Source organism: Macrobrachium rosenbergii, chromosome 55 (genome assembly GCF_040412425.1).
Source record: "Macrobrachium rosenbergii isolate ZJJX-2024 chromosome 55, ASM4041242v1, whole genome shotgun sequence".
NCBI classification, from domain to species: domain Eukaryota; kingdom Metazoa; phylum Arthropoda; class Malacostraca; order Decapoda; family Palaemonidae; genus Macrobrachium; species Macrobrachium rosenbergii.
The window spans coordinates 19,622,769-19,644,111 of record NC_089795.1 but is presented as its reverse complement, the minus strand read 5'-3'; the positions used below and the strand labels follow the sequence as shown (position 1 = coordinate 19,644,111).

Below are 21,343 nucleotides of genomic sequence, written 5' to 3'. Positions count from 1 at the left end.
TCCAACTTGCTCTTTTTATATTTGGTATTTCTAAGGATGGAATCATTATTGGATTGGTTGACAGTGTAATTACATTGGTATATGATCGGAGGAGTTGCTGGTCCTCTTAACAAATATTGAGGTGAATTTTATTATTTCCCAATATTATATCTGGCTTTCCTTTTCTGTTATTTGTTACAAAGGTATCTGAAATCAGATCCTAAGTGTATGATATATTTTTATTTATTAATCTGACTATTTCTTTGTCCTGTAATTAGATTGCCTATATCCAAATATTTGGTGTCTGGCATTTAGATCGGCAATGAGGTAGGTTGGTTCTCTCCTGTTCATTAACTTCATGACATCCGGAAGTGGGAAATAATGTCTTCTTGGCGGCTTATAAGCTAAAACGATCACTATTGGTCCTTTGTTAGTTTGAATTTGACTGCTAAAAGTCTTCTTGAAATCATCTATTGTCTTATGTCTAATATTACTCTTGATTGCTATTAGCTTTATTTCCTGCAAAGGGTTCATCAGCAAAGTTTTGCGTATATGTATTATATCAAACATTTTCAGAGTTTCATTTCGTTTCATACCATGTTCATTGATTAATATTATGTCAGGTCTTCTTCTCTATATATATTGTATAATTCAAATTTCTTTTTTTTTCCAGGATTTGACGTTGTGCTGAATTATTTTAATTCTTCTAATAGAGTTGGGTCCATTCGAGTTACAGTGGTCTAGTAATTTTGTTCCTTTTCTTTCACTTTTCCGTTTTCTGGTGTTATTGGCTACTGGCGTAGTACTTTTGATGCTGAAGATTGATCCCTGTGGATTTTTGTAAGATGGGAGAGTTGGAGAAACCTGAGAAGCTTGGTAGTGAGGCTTGTATTTCTTCTGTTAATTGATGCTGCGTTTTATTGCAAATTACTTATGCGTCCTGAGGATGGATTGGTGAGTTCAGTCCGAACTGGGCTCAATTCCAGTGTAAAGTCTTCTGATGAGTCGTCTTCTGAGCTCTCTGCTGTGTTTTCTTCATATTGTGTGCAGTCTTGCATATCTTGTTGTATATCCTGAGTTGCTTGTAAATCTTCTGCTTTGCTTGTATGGTTTTCTTGTCTTTTATTCCTTTCCATGGTGCTTAATATCATGTTTATTGTTTCTTTAGAGAAGTGTAACGTCTTAAATTGTTATCTGCTAATATGCTGTTTATTACTGAGGGTAGAATCCTCCTTGGCACAGCCCCAGTTTTATTGCTAAATTTGTTATTATCGTGATTCTTGTCTCTTCTTGTATTCTACTTATATTATTTTGGATGTTATTTGCATTAGCCTGGCAATTTCTGTATTAGTGGCTGTCACTTTATATAAACTTGTACTATATTGCTTGTAGTGGATGTTGCATTTCTGTTTGCTTTGATCTCTTGAATTTTCTTTTTGTTAGGGCCCTTTCTCACTGGGCATTTCGCTGCTAAAGTTCTATATTGTTGATTGCAGTTAACACATTTTTTCGTATTTTCTTTACATTCTCTGTATGTATGATCATGTGATGAACATTCAGAGCATATTTTATAGTTATTATCTTTAGGGCATTCCTTAAGAGATGCTCATTTATATATATATATATATATATATATATATATATATATATATTAATATATATATATATATATATATAGTATATGTTGTATATCTGATATATTTCATACTATACTTTTTGTAACATACACCCTTTGGTCTTTTACATTCACAAACATTCCATAAAATGTCTTTAATATCCAGCTCACTATACTGGAACAAAGGAGTAACTTGCACAAATGGATTCAGGAAAATAACTGCTGTGTCACCACTGGGACTCGAACTGCCGCCATTTGGGAAACAACGACTTTCATTGACTCTTTCTAGACCACTGAGCCATTTTGAAGAAATGATATAAAGGACTGGATTTCTTGCTGACTCTCTGTATATACTGTGTATAACCCTTACGTGTCGTCATGGTTTTTATATTATTGCCATTCCAATTTCATGTGAATCATATATATATATTTTTTTTTGCCATAAGAGTCCATATATATATGATATAAATAAAGTATATTATATATATATTATATATAATTTATATATATATATTCATATATATATATATATATATATATATACAGTATATGTGATATGACACTGTATATAGTATATATATATCATTCATTTATATATTTTAAAATCGCCTATAATATTTATATATAATATATATATATATCGTATATACATATATATATATATATATATATATATATATAACTTATATATAAACATATACAAACATGGTTGAAAAGAAAACGAGGCCCCCCACAGAACAAATTACCGATAATAATGAAAACACCGCTTAGATAGCCGTCGATGCCAAAAGTATTCATTATTTGTTTCTAAAACACCGATTTTTGCCGACATTTTACATTTCTGTTTATTTTCAGACTGAGTGACGTTGAGTTAGTACTAACCATGGCTAATGACGGACTGGAGGAAATCAGATGGATTTATTTTGAATTGAATCCCATGTACCTCTAAAACTCAGTGAGTCAAAAGACATCATAGCTTTTTGAATGGGTAACCAAGAAAGGTCTTTATTTGTAAAAAGGAACTAGAAACTAAAATTTTCAGAAAGAGAAGATTCATGCATGGTTTTGTTTTTCATTTAAAGATTGGGATTCTGAAGCTGATTTTCTGTATGTTGCAAATGAACACCAATAATTCATTTACTACAGCAAGCCAAATCATAAAAATGAAGTCATTTGGGCTGCAAAGTTGATCCATATCAACAATGACGTGCGCCAATAATAATAATAATAATATAATAATAATAATAATTGGGAATTTTTCTAATTATAACAGCCAAAAAGAAAATGTGGCCTCATCAAAAATGAAACAGATTGACAGTCATGAATTATCGATACTTCAGATAACACTTTAATTACTGGTGGACAATTTCAGTGATAATTCACTTTAAAGATTATGAAAATGACGTTATCTGTTGAAGAAGTCACATTTTTGCATGATAAGGCACCATGTTTCATGGCCTTAAATAGTGGAGCTGCTTGGAAACAGTGGTATCAATTTCTTTTCCTTCACCAGTGAATTTCCAGGAAGCTCCTGACAGCAACGTGTGTGAAAAACATTGGTAGGATCTTTTGGATAAAGAAGTGCCACAGAGAAGAGCATGATGGTCTACCCAGCCTCATTTGACCTTTGTTTACTGAGAGGTGACCGAAGTGCTCAGGGGAAATGGATTTTGATTTTATTCCTCAACTTCTTGTGTAATTTGCTGAAATCATTCCTTCAACAATGGAGGCATGTGTTGCAGTTTGGTGGAGGCCACAAAAAATATAAATACTAGAAAGAAATGTGGCTAAATCCCAGTTCTGGAAATCCTTTGCCTTTTGTCCATAAGAATTTTTAGTTTATGCTGTGAGTAAATTCTGGGACCCATGGCACATTTCTAAACAAAAATATATTATGAAATATGTAATGATTATATTAACTATAATTATCATCTATATAGAAGACGTTTTGTAAAACATATTGTGTGTGAATCATCTGATATATACATATATACATAATATACAAATTTATATATATATAAAAAAATATATCAATAAATAAAATAAAAATTGATGATATAATGAATCTATATGAGTATTCATGCTTTCATCACATCACCTGAGACAAACACAGGATTAAGTTACAAATCATCACTGACTCAGATACCTCATATCAGAGCCCTCTAGTACATCCAGGAAATCACAAAAAAAAGTAGCTCTGAACTATTTCATAGATTCATGTTTAGTCATGGGGAATTTTTTTGTCCTCGCCATTGAAAACTCCCATCTGTGGGATCAGAAATTTCACTCTCTACAACAGAGGAAAAGAAAGAAAACCGCAACCAAAATTAGTGGTTTAAATCGGTAACACTGTAGTATGACTTCTAACTAAGAACTATGATATATTGCATATACTGCTATATATATACTATATATATAAAAATATATATAAATATATTGGAAAATATATTATATTATATATAATATATATGTCTCAAATATATATATAATGCTATATATATAAAATTAACTATATATATATATATATATATATATATATATATATATATATATATATATATATATATATATATATATATATATATATATATATATATATATATATATATATATATATATATATTGTTACATGTGAGGTCTTGGTTGATCATGTATTATTCAATTTACGTAATTTTTACGGCCCTGCAAACCAAGATTACACGTAACCTGCCACTTGAAGCCAAAAGTTAACCTCAAAGACAGACGTTAATTAGCCAAGGTCGCCAGTTAAGGGTAATTAACCTTAACAAAGAATATTTGAGATGAATTTGATTTTAAACGCAACGGTTCTTCCAAACATTCGGACGCTAGGCATACAAAGCATCGAGATTTAACCTGATTTTGCTTACCCTAAATCCTAGGTATTTTACTGGAATAATGGGGTTGAAGCTAACAATATAATAATTAGGCTTAATCTAGACTTCGTAAACACATATACCCTAAGTGGTGGCTGAAGGAAGAAAACAAAGAAAAAATGTGAAATACAGAAAAAGATAAAAGTCAATGGGACGAAGCTTCAACAAGAATCGGACTTACAGTGAATGACGTCGACGCTGTGCGCCAAACGAGGGACCTCAGGAGTCTTCATTCTGGCAGTCTTCCCAATTCACTAATTAAGATATAATAGAGTAAAGTAATAAAGAACAAAGAATATCGTTCGGACACGCACGCAGCGTCACCCTGGTTCAGTGACTCTGGAATCTCTCTGCCCGACCTGGGTCAAAACAGTTCCCGCCAGATGAGGGCTTACATACCTGGCAATCCGACCTTGACAAAGGCATCGTAGAATGCATAGAATAAAGGACCCTAGGACCACCATTTTTAAGGGGTGATTGAGGAAATTTTCTCTGAGGCTTAGGTCCCTAATGCCCTAATTTTTTTTATCCGTTTCTCAACGGCGCGTTATTGTTATTTTTGAACTGCCTACGCCTACCTATATAGAGATGTTCTTTTCGAGGTCAATCAGGCTGATATTTTTACACCTAAATACATCGAGGGCGAACAGCAGTAATATTTATAAAAGCTCCCCCTTTAAGAGGGCCTTCACTCCCTTTTCAGGGCGTGAAGGTCTATACTAAGCAAGCTGTTCGCCTCTCGTAGGTTACTCTCCTTCCCTGAGCAGATTAGTCCTGGTTAGCCTACCTAGCTACAGAACTACCTAACCCTAGATAGGATATGAGCTATAATCACTACTTTACCTAATTCTAATAGTACTGGAAGGTGCTCACGGTTATTATAGGCTACCTCCTACAATCATGATGTGTTTTAGACCTAGCCTAGTGGTACATTCTATGATATTCCCTAGCCTAACCTATCCTAACCCGACCGTAGCACCAACATAAGAGTTAATATTCTAACTAAATTACAACATGGTTTATGTTTAATACAATTAAAATTTACTAGTTAATTCATGAGGGTTGCCTCATATGATAAATGGGTGCCTCACTGAGGTCTTAGGCCATGCGTGTCACGAGCATCGTGGCTCAGTTTCACAATAGTTAAGATTACTGAAATTAGTTAGGCTACTTACATGATTACTGCGGCTCGGTGGTAAGTGGAAAGAACAAGGTTACTAAATTGATGTACCGTACTTTAAGGCTGGCTAGGCTATGTACAAAAAAAAGGAAGAGATCACACTGGCTACCTTCTCTGGGCAAGGGGCCAGGATCACTCTTAGATGTTAGGGCACTGTGCCGAGAGGGCACTAGTGCCAGGAGGAGCTTATAGCTCGGCAACTACTGGGCTCTCTTCCGCCCCTTCTTCTTCTTCTTCGGGTTCCTCCAAGGCCTATCAGTAGCTGGCCTTGCAGGTGATGAGAGCACCGACTCGGGGACAGGCCAGAAGGGCTAGCGGGCGCGAAGTCAGGGGCAACTGCAAAAGCTGCGGAGGACTCCCTACTCCGGCTGCTGCGACAACCGGAGCGAGCGATCTCGACTTCTGCATCCGAGGATGCCAGTTCCTGGTCTTCCAAGGAAGGGGTACCATTTCGATCCTCCAGGGTTCATCCCCTGGAGTCAAATTTTGCAAAGAAGAAGGTTCGGGTGCTGGAGGCTCTCCAGTCGCAATGATCAGCTGCATGGGGAATCCTAAATCTCCCGGAGGAGGATTCGCCTCATGATTTAGACCCGGCATAGGGGCCTTTTCCATTGGTAGCTCAACGTCCGTGGCGGACGGAGTCTGGCACTGCTCAGTGCTCACAAGTGGCACTGGCAGCAGTTGAGTCAGGCATGCCTGACAAGGGGTCCGGAGGTGCAATACCTCGCTCGACGACTTGGGTTTGGCTGCGGCAGAGATTCCTGCCCCAGCAGGAGATCGTAGCCTCTCCTGAGTTTTGTTCGGGGCGTCCGCTGGGCGTTGCTTGTTGGGCAGCCCTCCCAATTTGTGGAGTGGTCTGCCCGCTTGCACGTCCTGCAGCGGTACTGCTCCTCCTGAATCTCTCTTCGGAGGGGGAGGACCTCTTGGTGGGCCAGCCCTTCGCATTGGAGAGGGCTAGGCCTGAAATAGTTTGGGCTTGTGCCCCTTCCGCGGACCACTTTGGTGGGCGGAAGGTGGAGGTTTGTCATGGTTGAGAGTTTTACATGGGGCCTCCGTGGAGGAGGCAACGTGGCTGCGGAGTGGCGTTGGTGATGGGCTTCCAGAGAAGATCCCGACCCAACAAGAAGACCACTCCGGGCCGAATTCCACCTACCACGCCAAGGCGGTGGGGTATCGTGCCCCAAGGTGTCATAACCTGGAGTTGGACCGTGGGGAACGGTAATGGTGTGGCCCTCTATCCACTTCATTTCCCACCGGTTTCTTCGTCAACCATGGCACCGGCTGGCACTTGGGCCCTGGTGATCAGGCTAATGTCTGCCGCAGTGTCTACTGTGACCGGAAGGGTCACTGGCAGGCTAGTGCTCTGAAGAGGGCCACCGAGATGAACTGGGTTTCCAGTCTCTCGGGGTAAAGGATCCGGTGCGGACCAGCAGCAGAAAATGAAGTGCTGATTAGGTTGACAAATTTGGTGGTGGGGACATGATGTGGACAGGCCGGAGATCCAGCATTGTAGTGGCTAGCAGCCCCACAGGATTTGCATGGGCCTTTTGGATGGGCTCGGTGGCCTGCAGTAACTGTTGGAGGAGAGGGCTGAGCGGATGAATCGGGAGCGGAGTTCTGGCTGGTAGGGTTAGGCTGCTTATTAGTGCCGAGTTTGTATCGGCATTCAGCTTCAGCGTGGCCCCCTTCTTGCAATAGTTGCACAGGGTCTTGCTAGGCAGTCCATTCTTCGGCGAGTGGAGTTCGAGAGGTAGGCCGGAGGGATGATTCGCTTCTGAGAGGTGCTATGCGACTGATTGAAAGTTTCCCACGAATCAGCCATGCGACAAGCTTCCATAAGTGTGGAGGGCTGTTTATCGTTAAGATATACCGCAAGGGGCCCTGGCACACATTGGAAAAGGTCTTCTAGCATGGTCCGATTGAAGAGATCCTCAAACGTCGTGCAGGCCAAGGAGTCGAACCAGCGCGTGCGGACTGGGTTTTGTGACATGCCCATTCCGTCCAAGACCAGCCGACTTCCTTGGCAAGACCTCGGAACCGTTGTCTCCATTTTTCTGGGGTTATCTCGTAGGCCTTTGTAATGACTCTACGAACTTCCGCCATGTTGCCTCTCTGGCTCTTCTCCAGTGAGCGAAGCGCTGCCTTGGCTTTTCCTCCATATGCTTGGCTAGTATTAAGGCTCTCTCCGTCTCCGTGGTGCTGTAGTTATCGAAAAGAGCCTCGATCTCCTCCAGCCATGCTTCTGGCTCGTCCTCAGTCCACTTGGGGACTAGGGAATTGATGCTCGAAATTGGAGCGTTTGATGCAGCAGGTGTAGGACTGGAGGCTTGATGGCTAGCCATAGCTTCGGCATTCTCCATTTTCGCTCTCTCAAGCTCGAGCTCCTTCTCCTTTAGGGCTAACTCAGTTTCCTTGCAGGCTAACTCATGCTGTCTCCTTCTTTCTTCTCTTTCCTCTTCATATTGCCTTTGCTCGGCTTCATACACCCTTCGTTCTTCTTCATACTTCTCTATCATACTTCCTCTGCTCGAGTCTTTCTTCCTTCTCCCCGCTTGGCCAAGTCGTCCACTTGCTCCTTAACCCAGGTGGTAAGTTCCGAGCCGGTGAGACCTGCCGCCATCCCCAGCCCCAGGAAAGTTTTATAATGCTCTGCTGCCATGGTTCTGGTGGGGAAGGGCGTCTAACCGGGTCGACTGGGCGTACTTGGGCAGCGAGGAAGTGTCTCTTCAATGACGTGGCACCCTTTCAAAAGGTGGCACTGTAGTTTGGGTGTGCCATGTACAGGTCACACTGGTGGCACTCAGTATCCCAAGCACTGGTGCAGGTTAGGTCCCAGAAGAACTTTCTCTTCTGTGTTCCCTTTGTTTTTTTTTATTTATTTTTTGGATGTGGTTAGTGGCACTTATGGTGCCAATGTGTTCCTAGGGACCCTCTACTGGAGTCCAACTAGGCTATATGGGAGGAAAGGCACTCTACACCCCTGCAGAGTGCAACAATCGAATGAGAGAGAAAGGGAAGGTAAAGAGAGAGAGAGAGAGATAGAAGTAAGCTATTCAAAGTGATGACAGTGCTGCAAATTATTGGCACTGTGGAATAAAGTGAATTTGGTTTTTTTTTTTTTTTTTTTTTAAAAGATCCTCGTGAGTGGCTGGTCCCAGTACCGGCCCAGTGCTGGCCCTTCTTCTTTCAGAGGGTGAAAACTACTGTTTGCTTCGGTCTGGATAGCAGGCCTCACTCGTGACCGACAGTTTATCACTGTATCGTAATTACTCTTAACTTGTCCTCATCTATTGTGGGACAGAGGTGTTTCTTTTATTTGGTTTATTGTATTCGAATTAATTAGCCTAGTGTCGGCCGTTCTTTCTTTGAAGAGGGTCACGTACACTTAGGTTAGGAATGCTTACTTGAATGACGAGAGAGAGAGAGAGAGAGAGAGAGAGAGAGAGAGAGAGAGAGAGAGAGAGAGAGAGAGAGAGAGAGAGAGAGATTTTCAATCAGCTAATTTCTTGCTGCTTGAGAACATGTAAACAAAGATCTTATAAATGCACAATGGCATGGATCTTAATAAAATCAGATAGATGCGTCGTCTTGGCTTCCTTAGGGATGGCTTTATTATCTTAATTTTCCTGGGAGCCGACGTCACAAAAGTTTATCGTAAAATTTTAAATTCTCTTTATATGATTTTTATAGCAGGTATTTGTATAGGAACTTGTTATGGTACTCCTAACTAAGGCCTATCTTTCCTGCCTAAATTATCTTTTTGGTTTTGTTTTTTCCGTCTAGCTAAGATATTAGGAGGTGGGTTCTACTACGAAAAAAAAAAAAATGACCCAAGAGTGGCTCGGGCAGAGTCTGGTCACAACAGCGGATGACAATAACAAGGGTCTTCAAGATGGCGGAAAAGTCCCGTTAGGCCTAAATTTCAAAACAACCTCTGGTGGCGAAGACAACATCAAATGGCGGTTCTCTCACAAACAGTTCGAACAATTTCAAAACAACCACGCGAACACGGCGGAGGAATCCAAGATGGCGGGTATTTCCTTTTCAAACAAATTCAAAACAACGCAAAAACAAATGCAGGTATCCAGATTTTACTTTAAATATACCAATCATGCATAGTGTTTTACGTTACGGATGGAAAACTAAATTACCAAACAACGTTGTGTTTTTGTTATCGTATTCTCACCCGGACATTAAACAAAAAGAATGAAAAGAGAAATGCTAGCCTGCCTGCGTAAATTTACGTTGTTGAACGGTACCTTTATTGTAAAATTACTATTTCCAGTTCGTTTGCTACTTCACTGAAACGGTTTTTGAATGATTCCCGCTATATGCAAACAATAACGATCGGAATTGCCGACGCGATTAGTAATTACTTTGTGTACATGAAACGGGCTCCAGCGATTCGGCCTTTGAATTCGTTACTTGAACGACTTCTCTCACGTCCGAACACAGTAAAATGTCCTTGTCTAAACGTTATAAATTGTGATTCGCTCTGCTCTCAGTCGCACCCTTTCCTACCTACGCTAATTCTCACTACACTTGTTATTATAACTATTCTCTTTACTGCTTATTATTATGCCTCGTTCTTTGTTTGGAAGAATGAAATGGAATTCAATATCTGACTTTTATCTTTGGAATTAATGTAATTTTAATTTTTTTCTCCAGATTCTTTCTCTAAAATGTACTTTTAGATTCTACACAAGGTCGCCAATGTTACGTGTGAGGGTCTTGGTTGATCATGTATTATTCAATTTACGTAATTTTTACGGCCCTGCAAACCAGGATTACACGTAACCTGCCACTTGAAGCCAAAATTTAACCTCAAAGACAGTCGTTAATTAGCCAAAGGTCGCCAGTTAAGGGTAATTAACCTTAACAAAAATATTTGAGATGAATTTGATTTTAAACGCAACGGTTCTTCCAAACATTCGGACGCGAGGCATACAAAAGCATCGAGATTTAACCTGATTTTGCTTACCCTAAATCCTAGGTATTTTACTGGAATAACGGGATGAAGCTAACAATATAATAATTAGGCTTAATCTAGACTTCGTAAAACACATATACCCTAAGTGGTGGCTGAAGGAAGAAAACAAAGAAAAATGTGAAATACAGAAAAGTACTAGTCAATCGACGAAGCTTCAACAAGAATCGGACTTACCGTGAATGTCGAGTCGCTGCGCAAACGAGGGACCTCAGGAGTCGTATTCTGGCAGTCTTCCCAATTCACTAATTAAGATAGACGTAGGAGTAAAGTAATAAAGAACAAAGAATATCGTTCGGGCACGCACGCAGCGTCACCCTGGTTCAGTGACCGCTGGAATCTCTCTGCCCGACCTCGCTTTGTTCCTGCCAGATGAGGGCTTATACCGCCCCGGGCAATCCGACCTTGACAAAGGCATCGTTGAATGCATAGAATAAAGCTTAAGGGCCACCATAACTAGGGGTCATTGAGCGTAAACCCTCTCTGAGGCTTAGGTCCCTAATGCCCTAGCATATTTTGTTTATAAACTTTCCAGCCTATGCGGCGCCATTTGTCTACTCACGGTGATTGTTATTTTTGAATTGCCTAGCCTACCGGCGGGGCAGAGATGTTCTCTGTCGAGGTCAATCGGACAAATATTCCTACACCTAAATACATCGAGGGCGAACAGCAGTAATATTTATAAAAATATGTAATGTATATATATACGTGTGTGTGTGTGCTTAAAAAATCACAGTAGATGCACGTGACTTCATTGTATAAGCGAATCCCACAGGAAAATGACAGGCAGAAGTTAAGTACCAAGTGCTTTCACGTTTATTCACGCATCGTCTGGGCACAAATGAGACACAGATGAAAGGAAGGTTACAAAGTAAACAAAAAGAACAAGAATACCAGATGGTCAGTTGTCAAAGGGTAATAAACAGAAAGATAATCCTGGATAATCCGGGATCAAGTAGTCAGAAACTAAAACCATAGACCTAACTACAATAGATTATGAAGACGATGATAGTTCAGATAGTGAAGACGATGATGGTTCAGACAGTGAAGAAGAAGACAGTTCAGAGAGTGAAGAAGAAGATAGTTCAGCCAGTGAAGAAGAAATAACGCATCTAGATATCAGTCGAAGGTTGAAGAAGTAACTTCATGAAAATGAAAAAGTTTTAAGGCTTGAGAAAGAGAGTTAGAGAATGATCAGCTGATAACTGAAGGTAGAAGGGCTGACAGAAGGAGGAATGGAGATGGAACAAAACATGAGAGACCTAGAACGCCTCAATCAAGGAAAGGAAAGACAATATATTCAGTGTCCTCAGAAATGCGAAAACTGAGAAAGGAAATGACGGAAAAGGCGAAGGAAACAGAAGTGCAAATAAAGGAGAAGGAGGAGAAAGACCAAAGGACACTTTGCATCGAGATCTACAGCAAACGGAAAACAGCAGAAGAGAAATGCAAGTCACAATAAACAAGCTAAACGAGGACTTGGAGAAACTTCGACAAGAGAATGGTAGGAAGCAGAATCAAACTGAAATTCTGAACAGGCAAAACGAGAACAAGACCTTGAAGACCAACGATTTGGAAGACGAGTTACAAGTCCTTACCAATCAGAAACAGATGGCCCATGAAAATTCGGAACAGCTCGACCGGTGTAAAATAGAAATTGCTGAGAAAAAGGAAGAACTGGAAAAGCTTAAAGAACAGAACTTGCAGAAGGATAGAGAGATCCTCCGACTGCAAAATGAGTGCACCCAAAAACAAAAGGAAGTCATATGTTTGTTGAAAGAATCTAAGACTGTTGTAGCAGAAAAACCGATGGCCAATGGAAAGCTGAACGAAATGACGAGGAGGAGAGTTCAGCTAGAATTCGAACTGGTTGAGGCGAAGGAAGAAATAGAGACGATGGAGTACGAAAAGATGGAAACGATCTTGGAACTCGAACGACTCCAAAAAGAGACCTTGGCCAAAGATACGGAGATCAGATCCTTGGAAACGAAAGTCAAAATTCTTAAAGGAGAAAAAAGCAAGTGAAGAAATGAAGGGTCACAATCTGATACGCAAGGAAAAACGAAGTGTGCAGAAGAGAAGAATAAGATTAAAATGGTACTTCACAGCACAACCTACATCAGAGAGGAAATCTGAGGAGAAAAAGGCTTTGGATAAAACTCGATGTCTGAGGAAGCCCCACATCAATTGCAAAGCCCTCTACCGACAAATGATCAGCATCGAGGAAGAACTTCGCCAAATAATGGCATTGCAACGGCCTTCAACTGGCACCATGAGGCACTCAAAAGACCCGACTAAAACTCCATCAAATACGAAGCCCCTAAATAGAAAGGAAACGTGACCAGAAAATGAGGCTGGAATCTGCAGCCAAATCCACAAACACTGGAGCGAGAATCTAAAATGGTTCAGAGGCTCTACAAGATAAACGCCGTCACGTGAACGGCGCGTAAAGAAGATTCTCCTTTAGATGAAAAACTGGTGGCTTTATTTGGCAGAAGAAAGAAGCCACCGATATCTACGATGTTGGGAGCAGGAATGAGCTGAGTTTTGTGATGGAAATCAATCCTGGATATGGTTGTGGAAGCACCTCTGCATGATGGAGACACTACAGCGACTGGTGGGACTGGTGGCAAGTGTCCAGAGACTGGATTGTTGTGCACCCTCCCTGCCACTTGATACCCTTGGGAATGGGGTATCAATGCCCAATCACATATGTCATGGAAGGCAACCACTGGCGCGGAGTAAGAACCATGTGTTTCATGCCTACTTCATATGTGAACTGGGTTATGCATTGCATACTGGATCCCATTCTTGCATATACCGCGGGAGGCAACCTCTGGCGTATGCGTAAAACCCGTAAAGTTTCATGCCTTTATGGCGCAAAATATGGGCTTTATTCCGACTACCAGATCAAATCCTTGCATATACTGCAGTGGCAAATTCCTCTGGCGCGGCTTAAAAACCTGTAAGTTCAATGCCATTTATATATGCAAAGCGTTTGATCCCAGTGTGGCCTTTAGGGCACTAAGATCTTGAATGAAGGGCACTGTCAAGAGTCGCTGTACTTAGAAGTCGTAACTTGAGATTGGAAGCTTCCTCACCATAGCAGAGAATGATTGATTGCGGATTTCATCAAGGAATCAGACGTTCCCAACAGCAAGCAGAATGATCTGGAGGCGTTACAAGATGTGGGTCATAAGACTGAGGACTCCATCTATCTTGGCTGGCTGATGGAGCTGAGAATGGGGGAAGGGTCCACCCTGGTAAAATAAATACCCATTCGATGAAGCTCTGTTAGCAATGATGCCCCAGGTGATCACTTGTGGTCGTCAGTTCTATTTATATATATATATATATATATATATATATATATATATATATATATATATATATATATATATATGTATATATTTATATATATATATATATATATATATATATATATATATATATATATATATATATACATACATATATTTATATATATACATTTCATGTAAAGAAATATATAATATATATATGTATATTTTTTTCATTTTTTTGAAATCTTAAGTGATTTTTTGATAGTTTAAATTTTCTTGATTAATTCTAAATTCCTTGTATAAATTAAAGTTTTTGTAATTAGTTTTGTTTCATAATTTAATTCAAGAATTAATTGCTTAAAAGTTAGTCTTTCTCAAGTAATAGTAAATTTTGATTATGAATTTCAATTATAAATTTTGAATTTAAAATAAATTTTTGTACTAATATTTTTTTTTTTTTAGAAAAACTTTGTTTCATTTATTGACCACCACTGAATAGGATTAATTGTGTGTGTATATGGCAAGTGATAAACATGCTTTGTTCTTTTAGATTTGCTAAAGTGAATTAAGACCAGGGAAACAATTAAAGTTATTTGATGGAGTGATGCCCTTTACTCCAGAATATTTCTGTTTAACTGTTAAACATACCTTACACATATTCTGATAAACTTAGTTTGATTTTTTCAAGTGATTAATAAGTTTTAAATGATCACTGTTACCTTTAGAGTAATTTCAGTCGTACTCCTATTGTTATGAGAGTTCAGGTATCTGGCCGAAGTGAGGTAAAATTTTGAATTTGAGATTAGTTATGTATCAACCAGGCACTTGTACGTATCAAAATATATATATATATATATATATATATATATATATGTAAACACACACATATATATACTGTATTATATATATATATATATATACATATATATATAGATATATATATATACATACACACACACGCAAGTATGTCACACACTTGTGATAACGTTTCAAAACTACTTGAACACTTTGCAAGTTACATATCTAGAGAATGAATGAGCTTACGAAAATCTCCTAGTAATTTCACTAAGAGTTGACGCCATTCATCATTGTGTTGTTATCTATATCTTCAAAAATGCTTCCAGAGGTAACTAACTTCACAGTATGGAAAGAGAGTCGCATTCGTCATTTGACATTTATTTCATTAAGATTCAAAGTCCTGATGGTCAAGTGCTCTTTCATGTAGCTGTTTAGTGGAGTTCAAACTTCCACAGAAAGTGAATCAGGTTTTTTAATAAATGAGCTCCTGCCTCTAGTATGAAAAGAAACGCTACATAATTAATAATAGGGAAAATTCTTCAATGACAGTATTGGCAGATTTTACAAAAGCTACGATTTGATATTACTGGCTAATCTGGAAAGATTCCTGAATCTTATCTCAACAAAGAGTATTTCTAAAAATCATAGTTTTTAATACAAAAGTCTTTTACAGTTTCATTAATTGTCCATTTTTCAATTGACAAGTTCCCAAAGTTCCGAAGATTCGGAGCATCCTCCTTGACTCATAAGAGAGTTTAAGAGATTTCATCACGAAGATTGCAGTTATTGCAGCCTTACTCTGCAAGTTCATTTTTCTTTGCTCACTTTGACAGCACCCATTGCATCGAATCCCAAACTGTAAATGCGTTACTTGTCCAATGCTAAAATCTCGCGGCCCACGACGTTGAATACCTAGAGACAATAATATCCACTGTAGTTTTTGAATGAACTCCAATCTACCGGCACTTCAGCTCACAGTCGAATAGTCTTAATGGCGAAGAAGGTTCTTCCTTTCAAGTAGAATAGTTGTGTGTGGAATCTTTCTTTGGTTACTTTTTCTTTGATTGACAACCCCGGTTTCCTTTACCTTAATCTTTAGTAGTAACGATAAGGGCATTATTGATGCCTTATCAGCGTTATATTATGACCACTGCTCTCTGACGAAGAAAATAGTTCATGTACAGACCAGAAATAATTTTCTTAACCTTTCCATTATTTTGTGGTACATTAAAACTCTCCATCTCATAATATTGCACAATTGCATTATCAACAACACAAGTCTCTGCAAGGTTTTCATAACTAGAACAAATGTCTCGGTTGCAAAATTAGCAACTTTTTCTTTTGTGCAGAATCCATTAACTAAGTCTACCTCCAAAATGTTGAAACCTAGTCTTAGTAGACATAATTTAATGATATGAATAATTTCCCTTTGGATTGATTTACAAGATGATTTTCTTTGTAATTGCGTTTATTATTCTTACCCTCTATCTTCACCCGAATGAGCAATACACACTTTTTACACTGTAGTCAAACAGCATCAACCTCAATCTGTCTCTCATGTGTGTTGCCAGCTCTCGAGTCATTTAAGGCACCAAGTGATCTTTACTGTACTGCCAAACTTCACCACCTATGCTCTCTCTCTCGAGTACGCTGCCGTCCTCCCAGTGTTCAACCTTTCCTATTATTACGGACTTTTCTTCGCCTCTTCTCGCCATCCACTAACTTCATTCACTGAAGATTGCTCTTTTTTGTATAGGCAACAGTGCACGAAATTTTACAACCACATCGTACTTACAGTATATTATATCGAGTACACATTATGTTGGCCTGATTTTTCTTGTTTAAAAAATTTGTCACTCGCAGACTAGCTATGTTTCGCAAAGAAGATATAAAACTATATCTAGCAATTTAAGTATCACTTAGAATTAGTTCAAACAATGAAGATTGTTTAGAGAGTTGTGACGGGAAAGACGTAAACTTTTCTTATAAAAACTGCAGCAGGAAAGGAAAGCAGTTTTCCAATTCAGACTCATTTCTCATATTCTTGTGTAGTAAACAACTCCCACTTGGTGAGAAACTGGAGCGAACCGCCAATATGAGAATTTCATTTGACAATAAATAATTACTTATTACCATTATATTTATGATTATCTTAGTAATAGTAATAGTAGCAGGACTCACATATTCAAGATGGTATTTAGTGAAAGATCAGAACAAGCAATCAGAGAATGGCAGGCTGAATAAGGAATGGAATCAAATTTCATTTCATCTACTATGATTTGTAGGACAAGAACTGTATCTGGAAAGACTTTGTCGATGTGGAGAATGAAGGTTAAGAAAAAAAGAGCAATAGTCAGACGATGGGACATAAACAATGCAAAAGTCCATGTCCAAGCCATCTCCATTCTCTCTTCATCTAAGCTATCTCCATTCCTTCATCTACATAGAAATCTCTGTATTTATTGTACTGTTTATGTCCCATCGTTCGACTATTGCTCTTTTCTTAACGCTTTCATTCTCACATCGACAAAAGCTCTTTCAGATACAGTTCTTGTCCCTACAAATCGTAGTAGATGAAATGAAATTTGATTTCCATTCCTTATTCAGCCTGCCCATTCTCTGATTTGCTTGTTCTAGTCTTTCACTAAATACCATCTTGAATGATAATGATCCTGCTACTATTACTATTACTAAAGATAATAATCATAAATATAATGGTAATAGTAATTATTTATTTGTCAAAATGAAATTCATATTGGCGGTTCGCTCAAGCCATAAGAAGTGGGAGGTTATTTCACTACACAAGAATATGAGAAATGAGTCTGAATTGGAAACTGCTTTCCTTTCCTGCTGCAGTTTTTATAAAAGTTTGATGTCTTTCCTGTCACAACTCTCTAAACAATCTTCATTGTTTGAACTAATTCTATGATATGCTAGATATAGTTTTATATCTTCTTAGAAACATAGCTAGTCTATGAGTGACAAATTTTTTAAACAAGAAAATCAGGCCAACATACGTACTGATATAATATACTGTAAGTAATGATGTGCTGTAAAATTTCGTGCACTGTTGCCTATACAAAAGCATAAATCTTCAGTGAATGAAGTTAGTGGATGGCGAGAAGAGGCGCAAATGAAAAGTCCGTAATAATAGGAAAGGTTGAACACTGGGAGGACGTGGCAGCGTACCTGAAGGAGAGGGAAGGCATAGGTGGTGAGTTTTGCAGCAGCAAAGATCGTGGTGCCTTGAAATGACTCGGGAGGCTGGCAAAATACACATGAGAGACAGATTGAGGTTTGATGCTGTTTGACCACAGTGTAAAAGAGTGTGTATTGCCTATTCGGGTGAAGATAGAGGAGTAGGCACTAATAAACGCAATTACAAAGAAAATCATATCTTGTAAATCAACTAAAGGAAATTGTTCATATATCATTAAAAATTGTCCACTTAAGACTAGCTTCAACATTTGAGGTAGACTTTAGATTAATAGTTCTACACAAAATATGTTGCTAATTTTGCAAAATCGAGACATTTGTTCTAGTTATGAAAACCTTGCAGAGACTTGTGTTGTTGATAATGCAATTGTGCAATATTAAGGAGATGAGGAGGCTTTCACAACCAAATAACAAAGTAAAGAGCACTGACTGCATATAACTATTTTCGCTGCTCAATATAGATATTGCATACAACTGCTTATAAAGCGCATCAACACAACGTCTCCCTATCGTTTACTACTAAAGATAGGTAAAGAAACCAGGGTTGTCAATCAAAAGAAAAAGTAAACTGTTATGATTCCACACAATAAATCTATTCACTTGAAAGGAAAGAACCTTTCTGCCATTAAGACTATTCGGACTGTGAGTCAGCGCCGGTAGATCTGGCAGGTTCATTCAAAACTACAGTGGATAATATTATTGTCCTTCTAGGTATTCAACGTCGTGGAGCGTATGAGATTTTAGCATTTGGGACAAGTAAACGCATTTACAGTCAGAATCTGATGCAAATGGTGCTGTCGCGAGCAAGAAATGAACTTGCAGAGTAAGGCTGCAGTAACTGCAATCTTTTGTGATGATCTCTTAAGCTCTCTTATATGAGTCAAGGAGAGGATGCTCCGAATCTTCAGGAACTTTGGGAACTTGTCGGTGAAAAATGAATGAATTAATGAAACTGTAAAGACGAACTGCTGTATTAAAAACTATGAGATTTTTAGAATACTCTTTGTTGAGATAAGATTCGAATCTTTCCAGATTTAGCTAGTAATATCACCATGGCTTTGTAAATCTGCAATACCGTCATTGAAGAATTTTTCCTATTAATTATGTAGCGCTTTCTTTTCTTATACTTCAGAGGCATGGTGCTTTTCATTATTAAAAAACCTGATTCACTTTCTATTGGGATTTGAACTCCACTAAACAGCTACATGAAAGAGCTGCCATTACATCGGGACTTTGAATCTTAATGAAATATAAATGTCAAAATGACGAATGCGACTCTCTTTTCATACCTTGTAGTTAAGTTGCCCTAAATATTTTTGAAGATATAGATAATAACACAATGATGAATGAAAAGCGTCATCCTTTCAATTAGGAATTATTCCCAGGAGATTTCGTAAGCTCATTCATTCTCTAGATATATAACTTTTGTAAAGTAAGTTCAAGTAGTTTTGAAACGTTAATACAAGTGTCTTGACGCGCGCGTGTGTGTGTAGATGTATATATATATATATATATATATATGTATATATATATATAATAATGGTATATATATGTGTAAAAAGCATATATATATATATATATATATATATATATATATATTGTCACGATGCGTACCAAGTACCTGGTTATTACATAACTAATCTCAAATTCAAAATTTTACCTCACTTCAGCCAGATACCTGAACTCTCATAACAATAGGAATTACGACTGAGTACTCTAAAGGTAACAGTGATCCATTAAAAAACTTATTAATCACTTGAAAAATCAAAATAAATTTATCAGAATATGTGTATGTATCAAATAGTTAAAGAGGGTTATCTTGGAGTAAAAGGGTACTTCACTTCCCCACTTCAAATAACTTTAATTGTTTCCCCCAATCTTAATTCACTTTAGCAAATCTAAAAGAACAACAAAGCATGTTTATCACTGCCATAATACACAATTAACTTATTCAGTGGTGGTCAATAAATGAAACAAAGTTTTTCTTAAAAAAATATTAAATAATAAAATTTATTTAAATTAAATTAATATAATTAGAATTCATAATCTGAAAATTTATTATTACTTGAAAATAACAACACTTAATTAATTTTTGAATTAAATTATGAAACAAAATTAATTAAAAAAACTTTAATTTATCAGGAATTTAAATTAATCAAGAAAAATTTAAACTATCAAGAATCACTTAAGATTTCAGAAATCTTAATAAATGAAAATTAACAATCATATGCAGTGTTAAATTACCAAGAAATATTTAAAATGTTGTACTAAATAAATGTTAAGATCACAAACATAAAAAAATAATGTGAAAATACATGAAGAGATTGTAAACAGGAAAATACACAAAAATGCACATTAGATTTATCAATAATAATTTCACTACAAGTAGCCTCCTCAAACTTACAAATTGATGGTATTAATGGCAAATTCACGTTACTCCATGACAAACTTCAGAAAGCCTCTGTAAAGCCCCTTTGTGCCATGCCTAATTTCACAAACACACTTTTTTACCAGGCACCGCTACAAATTAAATAATTTTACTAAATTCAGATCTCAAAAGTAAACACTAATACGTGACCACAAAATTACTACGTTAAAAGTAATCTCTTTTTAAGAACAAGGGAACTAAACTGATCGGTTTCGGAAAATCAGAATGGAACAGATTTGAATTCCAGTAGCACATGAAATATCGTATGGATGTCATTAAGGCATTTTGGAACGAGATTTCAAAAGAGAAATTTCTAGAAGGAAAGTGACATCATCCCAGCATAACGTTTTGAATGCAATCGGGACAAAACATGACGTAACTAAATCAAGACATGTTACCCTGTCTCTCAAAGTGGCGTACGTGACTCGAACAATGCATGTAACAATGCGAAATCACTCGTCTTGTGCTCGTACGGGATGAATCTTTTACAGAAACCTCACACGATCAAAACATACTGCACCCCTATTAATTATGACTGACATGTTTTATAAACAAGACGAAACTGAGTTGATTTGAACGAATGGTAAAGTTAAAAAAAAATGTCCCCACTTTAACCCAAACAAAGCGCCTTCTCTTATCTCAATTGATGATAAATTGTAATGAAACAAGTTCTCACTTAGATCACACGCGACGCGTTGTTCATATTCTATGTTACTATTAAATTGTATCAATTCTAAATTATGCTATTAAGTTATTTAAATCACTGGTTCCTTTGAGATCTGATGCCAAACTAAATACGACACATCAACAATCACTGTCATTATACATAACACATGATAAATAAAAAAGTAAATATATCAAAATACCGCATGATATACATAATACAAGGCAACATCATGAAAAAAAATATACATATATATATATATATTTTTTTACATGATATG

The 21,343-nt window shown here is 37.6% G+C and overlaps 1 protein-coding gene across 1 annotated transcript; it reads left to right on the top strand.

Moving 5' to 3' along the window:
- Window positions 1–12,101: 12,101 nt before the first annotated feature.
- LOC136835763 (fibrinogen- and Ig-binding protein-like) lies at window positions 12,102–12,680 on the top strand. Its single transcript, XM_067099623.1, has one exon. It carries the CDS (start codon window positions 12,102–12,104, stop codon window positions 12,678–12,680), a length of 579 nt encoding a protein of 192 aa, XP_066955724.1.
- The last annotated feature ends 8,663 nt before the right edge of the window (window positions 12,681–21,343 follow it).